The sequence below is a fragment of the Petromyzon marinus genome, chromosome 40, assembly GCF_048934315.1.
Source record: "Petromyzon marinus isolate PM22_M1 ecotype Great Lakes invasive population chromosome 40, UKy_Petmar_22M1.pri1.0, whole genome shotgun sequence".
Taxonomy (NCBI): Eukaryota; Metazoa; Chordata; class Hyperoartia; order Petromyzontiformes; family Petromyzontidae; genus Petromyzon; species Petromyzon marinus.
In genome coordinates this window covers 9,913,196-9,925,624 of record NC_133706.1, presented here as the reverse complement: position 1 = coordinate 9,925,624, position 12,429 = coordinate 9,913,196, and the positions used below count along the sequence as shown (strand labels likewise).

The window sequence follows — 12,429 nt, the reverse complement described above, 5'->3', positions numbered from 1 at the left end:
GAAGTTCGACATACATGCCTAATGATAATTGCAGATAATGATGATGGTGATGATAATAATAGGCCCCATTTCATCAGGTGATAACCCCATGGAAAGCAAACTCTAGTCGGCTTGATATCTCACATCTCATCTGTGTTACGTCACACACCATCCAAACCATTCCAGTTCCCTGCTGCATTTTGTGCCAAGGGGACCCCATCAGTGGCAGCCTTCCCTGTGTTCTCCCCTCTTGGCCTTTCTTACAAGGCACCTTGAGACATTAGTGGACGGCGCATTACAAATACATGTAAATTATTATTATTATGGAGCAGCAGCCTGTGGGCGTGGCTACGCCGAGTAGTGGGCGGGGTTGACAGGGGAGTGGGTGGAGCCTGTTGGGCAGTGGCTGTGGGCTAGTGGGCGAGTGGGTGAGTGGGCGTGGCTATTGAAAAGTGGGGCGGTGCTGACGAGAGGCCGAGGTTGCTTCCAGCCCACCCCACGTGGTTTGCCCGTTGAGCCTCCCGGGAATTGCTGCAGCCACAGGACAACACGGGCACGGCCCCCACTCACCGGATTGTAAATCACTTCCATTTCCACGAAGAGAGTGCCTTTGGTGCACGCGGTCAGGTGCTTGTTTTTCAGCACAAGGCCCCTTTCCTCCCCGTTCTTCACCTGAGAGGGAGCAGGGTCCGGATGGGCGAGGCATTTAAACAGCGAACGGCTCCACATGCCCCCACCCCCCGCCACCGCCAGCACCCCCCCGTAGCGTGGCTCCACGTGACGACCTTAAACGTGTCCGAAAACAATTACTGAGAAACGTGCCCGTCGACAATAGGATGCGAAACAACAGCAGAGGGCAGTGCTGATTAAAAAAAAATGCACCGTTGTATCGTGCCATGCATAAATAACTGCATAGTTAATGGACCCACACCGCCGGTTCATTTAAAGCATACTCTAGCCGTGACCATTGGAAATGTTGTGCATGTTGTGTTGGAATTAGAAATCTGTATTGTTCGTGCCATCTCATTTGCAACCTTTTGTATACTCAGCCGGTATAATTGTGCCATTCGTGTGTTCACGTGCATTCCGTTTTGCATAAACCGTAAACGCTCGATTCTCACGCGCGTGACTCGACGCGTTGATGAAACAACAAAATTGACATCAACCGATGGGCCGGTGCATCCCGACTCGCCTAGTGCTGGCGCAACACTCCCCCAAACAGCCCCTTGGAGTTCAATTAAAGCAAATAAACTCGGGGCTTGGGAGGGGGCCCTTAAAGTGACACTACCCCCCTCCCCACCCCCCCACCCCCCCAATATAATTCTCTCCATCCCATCTCTGCCAGCAAACCCTCCCTGGGGGTCTCACCGACAGCAGCGGGATGGCCACCTTGCCCAGGAAGTCGACGGTGCGGTCCCAGTCCTCGTCGTAGACGGTCACCTCCAGCACCGAGTGGATGTCCTTCAGGTTACTGAACAGGGCGACGACGCACACAGGGGGAACGTCCACCGAGGGGGGGGGGGCGGGGGAGGGGGAGGGGGGGGAAGGGGCGCCGTCATCACCTCGGCTGGCCGGGTCACGGGCGTGCCCGGCCGTTCCCAAGACCACCTGGGGAGGCCACCCGGGCCATCGGACAAAAACCGCCCCGAGTATCGGATATGAGCCTGCACAGGTATATACCGGAGGAGCGGAAGCACGACCCCACGTGAACGACGCACATTCTAGCAAACCGACCTCATCCGCGACATCCCTACCGTGTTCAACTGCATTTTTTTTGTCAAATTAAATAACAATAATAACAACGGCAACCATGTGGAGCGCTCTTTTCAATCCACTGCCGGACGAATGACTTCCCGCGAAGTGCGAGTCTGCGTGGAGCCTGTGCGAGTCGCCTAACGAAACCCTGCTCAAGACTATATGACCGTCGGTCCTGCGTCCGCTGTGCTGTCACGAGCGCTCTCCCCATTGCTCGCTCCAATCGCCTCCCTTGTCAACTTCCCCCTCACCTTGCTCATTTCGGAGCAATGCGTTCGCTCTTATTATCTGCATTAGCGTTCTTAGCTGCCGGCTGGGGGGGGGGGGGGGGGTGGGGGGTGGTTGGGAAAAGTGGCGTGGTTCGGCAAACCGCGATCAAAAACCCCCCGGCACGCAAAATCGCGCGTGCGAGCGGCCCCCGGCTCTCCCAAGTTGGCGCTGCCGGGGGCCCCACCGATCGTCATCACCGTCGCCGCGCGGCGAGCTTGACGCGCGACGAGTCTGCAGACGCACGCCAGGTGTTTCGCACGCGGAGCGAGTGCCGAGCGGTTTCAGTGATCGCAGGAAAACCCAGCAGAGGGGTTAAAAAAAAAACAACCCCGCGTGAAAAATTTGGCCAAGGCCAGATATTTCCACTGACCTGTGGCCGGGGGTTTATAAAAGACAATGAGGTAATTACCTCAATTAACTCTCGCCCCGCTCTTATCAACACAGAGAGAGAGAGAGAGCCATGGGATCGGTAATTTTTACAGGGAGGCCAAGGAGGTCGGGTTTGACCTCTCGACCTCGCGCTGACGTCCCATGGTCGTGCGAAAGGAGACTCCCACGGGGCGCGAGCAGAGCCACGCAAAAGCTCGGGGGTCCCAAGAAGCTCAAGGGGCATCGGATTTGTGGAAGAAGGAAAAAAAGTATGGGCGCATCAAAGATCTCAAATTCGGATCCGCATGAACGTCTCAAGCCAATTAATCGCTTACGCCTCAATCATGTCAGCGTCTCCCGTGTCACGACATCTCGATTTCTTATCTACATCTCTTCTATCATCTCCCTAGGGGACTGTATCACGGGTCGGCAACGAAAATAACAAGAGGAGGCTTTTTTTTCGAATTCGGTAAAAAGCTCAATATTTCAAGAGCAGCAATTGCACGTGAAAACGAGAGACGGTGGTGGTCCTTAATAAATAACGTCACGAAGCGATCCTTAAAGAGCCCCACGTGGCTCCGGACCCACAGGGTGTCAACCCCTGGACTATATAATATACACAATTAAAGGAGGGGGGAATAGGGGGAGGCCCAAAAATAATCTATTTCTGCTTAGGGCCCTCCCATTGGGTCATCACCACCACTGCCCCCACCCAATCCGTGGGTGCCACCACTGCGCGGCACGATACTCACAACGTGAACACCTTGTTCCACTCCGGGTTGAGGGTCTTGTACACGGTGTGCGTGAGCAGACGGTCGTTGCCCAGTTCCACCACGCAGAACGGATCGCTCTTCCCTGCGAGGGAGCAACGTGCGGTGGGCACCACATCATCATCCGAACTCTATCCACTGCAGGATGAAGGCCTCCTGAAGACGTCTCCGTCTACCACAGCCCTGCTACGATAGCACGATCCAAACTCGCATCCATAACATTAACCACGAGCAATTAAATATGAATCATCATCCTTTAGTCTATCCACTGCTGGATGAGAATGCCTCCCAAAGACATCACCAGCCCTCAAATTCCTGCGACACAACACTGCATCTCACTCCTGCACATGAACTGACACCACTGCTCCATCCCCGCAGTGGTCACAGAGCGAGGGCACGTTGACGTCCGTTGCCCGATCCGCACGCTCCCGTCTCTCACGATGCTATTATGAGCACGCGTCACTTCCACGTTTCTTCTCCGTGCGCACTGTTCAAGATTTTGTTCCGCCGGCTGCGTAGCGCCGTGCGTGCGGAAGGGGCCCCCGACACATCCACGCACGTAACGCGGCGGACGTAACGTGATGTCGCCGCCGCAAAATCATTGGCACGCTTGCACGTGCGGGCAGACAGCCGCGCGCACACAAGCGGGTATTTGTTTACAGCGCAGGGGGGACGTTGCGTGTGGGGTCACGGTGGCGCGAGAGGTCCCCACAGCGCCGATTACGTCCTCCCGGAAAGTAACCCAGGAGTAACGAGCCGCTTTTTTCTTTTTGTTTTAAACAGAATCGCCGCTCATTTGCAGGGGGTGGCGAATACTTTTTGAAACGCGATCCCCAGGACGGGAGGGAAAAGCGTCGCGTGAAGCGAAGCAGACGGCCACGCTCTTGACGGCGCGTGACCGACGATTGCCGGCGCGGTCGATAACAACAAAAATAATAAATGTGAAACCCTTTATCAATCCACTGCTGGATGAAGGCCTCCGCCCCCCCCCCTTCCACCCATCCATGGCATGTTGCTGGTGATAGCTGCCCCATGGTGGTCAGTGCGGTTTGGTGACGGTGGGGAGAATAATAAACACGGAACGGAGTCTCAAAACTCGTTTACACGAGGGCCCTGCTACATTCGCGCGTTCGGGAAATTTCACGCTCGAGAATTTGGTTTCATGCGGGGAGGCAACCAAAGAGCATGGAGAAAACCCAGCACGCTGCACAAAACCTGCACAGACCCTTTGAGCCAGCGCTCTGGAGGTGCGGGCTGGTGCATCGCAGACAGAGATGCAGCAAGGTTGAATGAATGCATCTTTCACGGTGGTGTCCTCGCAATCGCCAAACACTCACCAATGGCATTGGTCAAACCCAGCGACCAATTCCAGGCCGCAGCTAACGTAAGAGGCGAGCGAAATCTGAACCGGTCACGTGTGCACCTCTCCCCCATCCTCCGCACAAACCACCCCCCCCCCCTCCACTGACCAGCGTGGTGAAGTATAGTCAGAATAACCCGCTGAGCGACACGGGGTGGTTAGGCCTTCACCCACCAGCGGCTCGTCAAAGCACGTTCAATTATTTATTATTATTAATTACACTGGCCGAGGCTGTGCATGTTGCAGGCACACACGCGCACACACACACACACGGGGGGAAAGCTGGATTGACAGGTGACCTCTTTTTAACCCTGCGCTGTTAGCAGCTAAAAGCCATGAAACGCAATTATGGACCCCAAAGGAAGGCACGGATTGGAAAATTAGCAAGTGGCACGCTCTCCCCCGCGCCTGCCACATCGCGTTGGGGCGCGCGCACCGTGGCAGTGCCAATGAAACCTGGCAGAGTTAGGGGTAAACCTGTGGCTCATTAAGAGGCCTGAGCCATGGCTAAGTGTGTGGCTCGTTAGAGGGTGGAGCCATGAGTGTGTGGATCATTAGAAGGTGGAGCCATGAGTTTGTGGATCATTAGAATGTGGAGCCATGGGTTATTATGTGGTTCGTTAGAGGGTGGAGCCACGAGTGTGTGGCTCATTAGAGGGCTGAGCCATGGGTAAGTGTGTGGCTCGTTAGAGGGTGGAGCCATGAGTGTGGGGATCATTAGAAGGTGGAGCCATGAGTTTGTGGATCATTAGAATGTGGAGCCATGGGTTATTATGTGGTTCGTTAGAGGGTGGAGCCACGAGTGTGTGGATCATTAGAGGGCTGAGCCATGGGTAAGTGTGTGGCTCGTTAGAGGGTGGAGCCATGAGTGTGTGGATCATTAGAAGGTGGAGCCATGAGTGTGTGGATCATTAACAGGGTGCGACACGGGCAATTCAGCAGCATGAACTGGACTGGTGCGACAGCGATTAGCACATTGCACCACGAAATCGGCAAGCTACGTTCGATTCACAGCCACGGCTAACATCAGTGGCGAGCGATAATGAATCAGTCCTGAGCTTCCTGTTTTCCCAATCCTCGCTGAGAAGTGTGGTGAAGTATGGTCAAACAACCCCCGTGAGCAAAATATCAACGGTAGGAGTCATTATAGCAGAATATTGACAAACGTTCTATACATTTTATTCCTCGTATTAATTCCCAAAATACTCCAAACAGAGGTGACTGGATGGCTCAGAGACCCGGAGCACTGAGCTACTCTTCCATGCTCTCGTCAAATCTGTAAACGGCAAAGCATAACCCAACGCAACAGGACGCGTTGGGAACAGCGATCATTTCCACGGCGCCTTAATAACGACGACCCACGCAACGCCAAACGGGGCGAGACGGCGAGAATCGCGCGCGTGCACCGTCGCGCATCGTCGCGCTCATCCACCGTCGCGCTCGCTCGCGCTCGCTCGCGCTCGGGGGAGGCGGCCCTCAGCCGTACCTGTAACGTCGGCGGCCATGAGGCCCTCGGCCCGGATCACCTTGACCTGCAGGAAGCCCACGTCCTTCACGTTGCTCAGCGACTGTCGCAGCGCCTGGGGAAGAGACAAGGGGGGGGGGGGGAGGGGAGGTTGGTGTCCGTGGCTCGACGAACGTCGTGGACGAATGCAGCAGCGGCGGCAGAGCCGCGGGCATTTTTTTCCCTGTGCGCCCGTAGGCCGAGCGTCAGAGCTGGGGGGCACGGCCGCTGTGGGTGCGGCGAGTGCCCGGGCACTCCGTGACACACTCAGATGTGGCCAAAGGGGCATGCTCAACACTTTTTTGAGTCTGCGTTTTTCTCCCTTCAGCAAGGCGACATACGGGCAGATTTGTGCCGATGAAAGGGAGTGGGAGCTTTGCACACAGCGTTGAAATGCGGTGTTTTTTCTGGGAGACTTTGCTGTTTTTTCCAGGATTTTTCTGTTGCCTGCAGTCACTTTAAGATGTTTCTTGTTCATGTTTTTGTTTTGTTGCGGTTGCACCCGAGTCAAGAGCCGCATGGCTCACAGGGTTATACCTAATAAATGAAACTGAAAACTGAAACTTTAAAGACGCAGCAACGCACGAACAGCTGGCCCAGACAGCACTGAGTCGGTCGTCAGTGGCACCATAGATTTAGTATAATTCGAGTGCAATGGAAGCCCTCTTATATGTGACAAGGTTGGGGGAAAGAGCTTTGTGGACCGTGTCTATAATCTACCCAATAACCACGGGACCCGTTCGCTCGTGGCTTGGATACCCCAAGACTTCCACCAGTGTAGCTGGTCCTCTGCATCAGGCCGATCAACTTCTAAGATGAGGCTGAGATGTGATTGAAATTTGATCCTACATAAATCCAAATGTTTCAGTTATTTCATTCTACAAGTTGCATACCATACATGAGAGATAAAATATTTAGTTTAGTGTTTGTAAAATTATTCATATTTTGATAATAATATAAACAACACTGTTTGATAGGAGCAATTACTTAATCAAACTGTAATATCTATATATATTTTAAACATGAGCCGGAGAAATGTTATTCCACGCACAATCCCATCGACGTGACTGCAGATTGGATTTCGCTCCATCTCCAAACGCCGCATTGCTGCCCGAGCGATGTTTTAGGATAATGCTATCGCAGTCAAAAGTGCCTTGTTGCAAATGTCACTGAAAGATTTTTTTTTTCTTTTCAAAAACCAATGTACGATGGAGGACGATAAAAAGAAAAAAAGGCTCGTGGCGCGACAGAGAGACGGGGATGGCACGTCGGACGACCGCCAGCCTCCGCTCCCCTCTGCACTCGGCGCTGCGAGCGGCGGGGCTGATTAGAAGTGACAGCCGAGGAGTCGCCGTCGCGAGCCGTAATTTCACTTATAAGTAAATCCTTTCATATCTGTGCTCACCGCACATCACTTCTAGTTAGAGGAATCTCAACGTGACACGAGGAGCGTTCGTGGGCTCCTTATCCGCTGCCCATCTCGTTTAAACCCCCCTCCCCTCCCTCCCTCCCGGGATTCCTGGGACGCGCTTTTGAAAGTTTCGGAACTTTGCGGCGATAAAGACGCCGACGCGGAAGCCCTGCCGTTAAGTCGCCGCCGCTGCTGCCGCCGCCGGCTTTCAAAGTTTCTGGAGCCGAGTTGCACCTTCCTATAGTCGCCCTTTCCAGTCGATGACGCGCGAGATCCTCGATCACGATCAACGAAATGATCAATTAAATCCCTCCTCGCTCAGGGTTTCTTTTTAATTAATCGGCCGTGTTTGGAGTACGGTGCAGACGACCCAATGGCCCCCGAAACGGAGCCCATCTCGTCAGATCTCGGCTGCTCCGCAGATCTGAGCCAGGCAAGCGTTGAGATGGGTCGACCGCTGTGTACGCCCGGTTGCCGTAGGCGGCTCCGGGGCTGTGCGCGCTACGTCGCGGGCAGCAGAGGCCAGTGCCGTGCCTTTCTCTACGCTGCCGAAATTCACAACTCCGCAACGATCAATGCGGTGAAGTGTGGTAATAAGAATCCCGACGGCCCGCACGGCATGGGAAGGCCGTCATCCAGCAGCGGATTGACAAAAGGTCTGCGCATGTTTATAAGTTTCTCGTTTTCTGGATTAAATGCCACCCTCGTGGTGTCCAGCACAGTGGCGCATCCAGAGGCATCTGAACAGCAACCACGCAGAGGGTTGTGACTCCCGCAGAGATTCGAGGCCACAAATCCCTCCTCGGAGATGCCACAATCTCAGCGGCGGTGGCGTCAGCTGTCGAGCGAGCATGCAGGCGGTGCAACTGCACCGGTGACCACGTGTCACAGGGGGCCCAGACGCCAGGCTACGAACAGCGGGAGAAATTGGGCAGGAAGGGGGCCTCTCCCCCCATCGGATGCCTTCCGCCAGTGGCCCATGCCAACCATGCGACAGGTGTGACACAGCACCTCGTCACCCTCCCTGACAAAGGGCACAACAACGTGCTCGTGGTATGATGCCGCCTTCTCTGTTGTGACGACGCGATAAGCGGCACGCATGCCACGTCACGTTAGGCAACACAGTAGTGGATAGACCTTGACTAATGGTGGTGGTGATGATGATGGAACTAGTGAACAAGATGAAAATAACAATTATTTCATAAAATATCTAATGGCATTAATCACTTATCAAAGGTCATCTTGTTACAAATCAGTAGCCGGATAATTACTCGCAGCCACAACGCGGGACATGAGCATTAGGATAAAAACAAGCGTGCTCCCGCAGAGCGTGGCCGCAATTAAACGTAATCTTCATCTTGCGAGAGGCGACGGGGGTTAATTAAAAAGCCGCGACGGAATAAGACGTCGGGAGAGACTTGTGGCAGCCCGCGCCGTGCCGCCCGGCCTGCGACGCCGAGGGCGCGATTGGCGGAGTGGCAGGCGGCGGTCGCGACGGCCCTGGGCTAAACAAAACTGTCAGCGTGTGCGCGCGGGGGCCACGGAAATAGCCTTTTCAGGATGATGGCCGTTTTATGGGGAGAGACACAAGCGAGATGAAATCGGGAAGATGACCAATTTTGAAATTTACAGCGTGTCCTAACGGAGATAGCTAATAAGATAAAAAAAAAAAATTACGAAAATGCGTTGGCATTTTGCGTTGAGCGCGGAGTGTTTAATTGGCAATCGCACATCTGTAATCAATTTAAATGTGCAGCTTTATCGGGACAGAATGTTGTCACACTCTTCTTCGTCTTCCTACGGCTGATGTTGATGTAGAGCAACAGCTGTAATTTTACATTGAGGTGGTTAAGCCAGATAATTGCGTCAGGAGTAGCGGAGCGGTGCACCGCTGTGGTGACAGTCTCCTTCGTGTTCGTGAACCGGGCATCGAGTCGTTATATGTTCCACGGTCTGTTTCGTATGACCTCAGTTGCTGGAGAGTTTTAATTTTCTATTTGTGCATCATCATCATCATGATCGAGTATCCGCATCTGCTGCTGCTATGGTTTGTGTGCAGATGCGGTTTAGGGATTGTGGCCCCCTAATCTTCATGGAAGATCAAAGCCAGCGATATTCTGCATCGTCGGGTCTTTCACGAGGAGGAACTTGCGCGCGACTTCTTGTGAATTCCATTTGGCTTTTCCAAATGTCATCATCGCCATCATCCATCTTGAATTTGCAATGTTTGAGGGTTAAACATGTGAGTCCAAAAGGGTTTTTGCTGCGCGACGTCAAACAGCGGTGAGGGACGTCGTTGAGATCCCGGTGGATCTCATTACGTCGCACGGTAATATCACAAAAGTTTTCAAACGTACAAATTACCGGGGACACGTCGTGGCTGCGCCAGGAAATGTTCCATCCATCAATTTAAGCATAAAAATAAATAAACAGACAACAGTCCTCCGCATAGACTAATATTCGCACCTTCAATTAGCACATATAGCTACGTTAAGTTAACCTATTATTTTTAATTACCATGTAATTTTTTGAGAGTAAGCTTGGTGAATCTCCAACTTCAGAGCTAGAGGGATACGAGTGTGCACATTGCGTGTGGGTTTGCGAGAACCACAAACGCACGTTATCCTGAGGCTACTCTTCCATTCTTCAGCGATCCTTCGCAGTGTCGTCCCGGCGTCCCCTGCCCTTCGGCGACACCGAACAACAACAACAGCAACCCTTGTTCTCAGCCGCACGCCCGCCCGCCTGCCCGCAGCCGCATAACAGCCTCTCTCGAGCCTCCGATTTCCTCGCACGTGTTTAAACACATGTTCGCCGAGTTGGCCAAACGTCCCAATGTAGGATCACAGAGCTCGGGCAATTGCTGGCGCCAGCTCTGGCTGCCTTCCCGCTTGTCTGCGGTTTGCCGCGCCCCTGGCTAACTCTCTGTCCCTCGCAAAAATTCCAAATTATCGGTCGGGAGCAACAGTCGGAGCGGGCGTCGTGCGGGACGTACGTAGCGCTGCACGACGGAGCGCCGCTCCCCCGCGTCGCCGAGCGGGCTGGCGCACAGGTCCGTGATGGCCACCGCGCTCGAGGCCGTGAGCGTGAGCAGCAGCAGCAGGCTGCCCTCCCCCTCCTCCAGCGGCACCTCCAGCCGGTGCGTCTTCTCCTTGGTCAACGTCGCCAGCTCCTTCTGACACCTGCGGCGGGAGGGGAGAGACGGAGTGGAGGGGCAGAGGTTTAGCGCGGGCAGCAGGGATTCGACTCAGCCGGTCGGAACGGTCCCAACTGTCCAGAGCAACCGGCAAACCAAGGGTCGCCACCTGTTCCGGGTTTAACCCCGACAGGCCGGGAATTGGTATCCGCGTTGGGGCGGCAGGATTTTGGTTCGTGCCGAGACCTGGTACCGTTATTGTGTTCAACTTTGTTACAGTTTACTGCGCAGATCTGATCATAGACCACGGCCGACTGAGGCGTGGTGTGTGTGAAGATGGTGGCCGTCCGAGCTAAAGGGCCCTACGGCACACCCGACTGCACGCATGATGCAGTGACGGAACCAAGGGTGTCGTGGGGGGAATGATCACCCGCACCTCCCATTAGTATGGTTGGCTACATACGGTGCGAAAGAAGTTCAACATACATACATACAAGGGGTGTGTTGCTTATAGACAGCTTCTAGTACGTTTCACTTTATCCAGCCATTTAATCTCCTTAAAGTCAGCAAAAGACAACTACTGCCTGGACGATATTACCCGTTATTCAATGAGGAGGCGGAAAATAAAGGCCCGTTGAAACACATACGTTGTTGCTGATTTGCGAGGGCCACCCAGGTTACACTGCTGATGAGACGCCGGATGGCGACTATACCCGACACCGGGGTCGAGGATTTCTTTGCGTTCAACAAATGCAGCCGAAATTATGCACCGTTAGATGGCCGTGCGTGTGCTGATGGGATGTGTAAAAAAAAAACTACGATTATAAAGAAACAAAATTGTAGAGGGTCAGATATGGGAAGGAGGGGGTATTGTCTTATTTATTTGGGCCACATCAAGTCATTCAGAATAGAAGATAATGTTTACAAAAATATATTTTTTCACGAATCTAGGCGAGGTAAAAAAAATATAGAATACGGCTAAATAACATATTTGACTTTCCCTTTAACATTTAACGTATGAGATATACAGCATAATTACTGTGCATTAATAAGATTTTAATAATAATAATATAAGTGAAACAATGGTGTGGTTTATCGCGTTCTCCAGGACACCTCCTCAAGCCAAGAACCAAGAGGTCGCCACTGCTGCCAAGACATTCCGGATATCGGTGAATAGGAGCTTCATAGCTCACCGACTTCTGGGTGGCGAGATGTTAAATTCCTCGCCTAGTCTACAGGAGGTCGTCGTTTCGATCCCTGACACCTGCTGTATATTTGGAGTTTGCGTGTTCTCTCTCTTTTCCTGCGGTCGCGTGGATTTTTCTCTGGGCCCTCCGGTTTTTCCCTTCCACGTTTAGGATCAACGTCGAGCGTTGAGTGTGTTTGGCTGCTGTGCATTTCCACGCGATAAGCCGCTTCGTTGAGGTATCATTTGTGGCCAGGTCGCTTCCGAAAGAGAGCAACACAGCTCAGTGGGCCTTACCTGCTAAAATAAAAATAAATTGTTTATAGCTTTAAATCTCCATATATATAAAAGGCAAAGTTGTGATTATGTGTGTCTGTTCAAAATGTTTAGCGTACTTCCCGACATGCAACAAACTTGAAATTTTCCATGTGGGTACTTTCCAGACTGTACACCATGCAAAAATTATAAAAATACACTTTTGTTTTTTTTAGGGGGGGGGGGGAGCTCAATAATGCATATATTTTTTGCACGGAAAGTGAGCTGTGACGTCAAATCTGTCACGTGACCCTCGCATGTGGAAGCGTAACGCATTGTAGTGTAGTGGTTAGCACGCTGCGCTACGAACCCGGCAACCCGAGTTCGATTCCCGCTCACGGCCACCACCGGCGACGATTATTTGAACCGGTCCT

At 52.9% G+C, this 12,429-nt stretch overlaps 1 protein-coding gene across 7 annotated transcripts in view; it reads right to left on the bottom strand.

Annotated features, from left to right (window-relative positions):
* The window catches only part of MCTP1 (multiple C2 and transmembrane domain containing 1), a 163,218-nt gene that overhangs the window by 20,517 nt on the left and 130,272 nt on the right, over positions 1-12,429 (bottom strand). For all 7 annotated transcript variants that reach the window (XR_012946475.1, XM_032968646.2, XM_076073112.1 and 4 more), the window contains 5 exons: positions 10,414-10,600; positions 5,990-6,083; positions 3,126-3,228; positions 1,348-1,450; positions 550-651 (listed from right to left, as the gene is read on the bottom strand). Coding sequence is in view for 6 of the 7 variants with exons in the window: in XM_032968646.2 (XP_032824537.2) it covers positions 550-651; positions 1,348-1,450; positions 3,126-3,228; positions 5,990-6,083; positions 10,414-10,600 (589 nt within the window). In the remaining variant the exon portion in view is untranslated. The remainder of the gene's footprint in view (positions 1-549; positions 652-1,347; positions 1,451-3,125; positions 3,229-5,989; positions 6,084-10,413; positions 10,601-12,429) is intronic.